Source organism: Penaeus monodon, chromosome 21, assembly GCF_015228065.2.
Source record: "Penaeus monodon isolate SGIC_2016 chromosome 21, NSTDA_Pmon_1, whole genome shotgun sequence".
Classification (NCBI taxonomy): Eukaryota; Metazoa; Arthropoda; class Malacostraca; order Decapoda; family Penaeidae; genus Penaeus; species Penaeus monodon.
Window position 1 is genome coordinate 12,367,082 of NC_051406.1, and position 1,460 is coordinate 12,368,541.

General features: G+C 36.9%; 1 protein-coding gene across 1 annotated transcript in view; it reads right to left on the bottom strand.

Moving 5' to 3' along the window:
• LOC119586568 (ETS homologous factor-like) overlaps positions 1-1,460 on the bottom strand; it is an 8,464-nt gene that overhangs the window by 347 nt on the left and 6,657 nt on the right. Inside the window, exon 2 of the mRNA XM_037935322.1 lies at positions 451-646. Within this exon, the coding sequence (XP_037791250.1) occupies positions 451-646 (196 nt within the window). The remainder of the gene's footprint in view (positions 1-450; positions 647-1,460) is intronic.

Below are 1,460 nucleotides of genomic sequence, written 5' to 3' on the forward strand. Positions count from 1 at the left end.
ATCTATCCATCTCTTTCCTATCCCTCTCACTACCTAACCTCAATACATACCTCGACCAACCTTAATTGCCTAGCAAAGGTAATGTAACTTAACAGCCTACCTTAATCTTCTAGCAAAGTTATTATAACTCAACAGCCTACCTTAATCCTCAAGCCATATTCAACGGCCCATCCTAATCCATTTTAAAATTATTACAACTGAACAGCCTACGTTAGTCCTCTGGCAAGATTATTAAACCACAACGGCCGACCCTAAATTTCTAGCAAAGACATTATAACTTAACAGCCTACTTTGATCTTCTAGCAAGATTATAATAACTCAACGCCTACCTTAATCCTTTTTCCGAAGTTATTGAGACTTAGGAGCCTACTATAATCCCCCAATAAAGTTAATACAACTCAACAGCCCACCTCAATCTCCTACCAATGTTATCCTCTTTCAACAACCTACCTTAATCCTCTAGCAAAGTTATTATAACTCAAGGGCGGAGCGTGTGAGGTGCGCGAAGCCCAGAGTTTGGCGATGGCGTAGGGCTGCACCAAGCGGAAGATTGCTCTGGACTCGTCTTCCCAGCGGATCAAGGAAGGGTTCGATCGCGGGTTTGCTAGCAGGCGGATCAGGAACTCCCAGTTCTTGGGACCTCGAACTAAATAATGAAAAGCTTTGGTTTATTGTTACGTAATCACTGGCAGTGTTATTATAATTAAACTATTATTATCATCAGGAGTGTTAAATTCGTGCCCCTGCAGAATTATGGTCATCTTAAAGAAATGTTTAAAAACTAATATCAAACTGCATCAGCCCACAAACCAAGTTTTGTCGTCACCAGTGAAGATCTGATGATTAAAATAAACACGTAATACCAGACAGTTTTTTGTTTATTCATTAACGTAATATTGGGAAGCCAGGTATTCCTTTGTTGTCTGTCAAGATGGTAGCTGAAATTAAGCTTTGAGTTTGGCATTAATAGTAATAACAAACTTAATGCTATAAGCAACATGATGATAAAAGATATAACGTTAATGAATTGAAAACAAGGACATAAAAACAAAAAGGAAAAAGTAAGAATGAAAACACTAAATTAAGCAAATAAATACACCTCTCTTTTTTTTCTTCGAAGGAATCTTTTGCAGAATTTCATGATCTTCGAGTAGCTGGTGTGAAGAGGAACTGGCCCCTTCTGTGAACGCGTTATGGCTCTCTGTTAATGAAACAGTCCTTTTTTATTACAGGGGAGTAAAGTGATATATATCTTGTTAAAGACTTTCTTTTTGTTATATTACTATGATGTTATTCCTATAATCTATTATATGTATTACATAACAACCTTGAAAATACAAATATTAAGTTTTTATCAACTGCCAGGCTTCTCCAAACATGGTGTAACGTGATCTTTCAATTACGAGACAAGTATTTATCAAGCGAAATGTAATTGGCTACTTAAATACACACACGCCCAT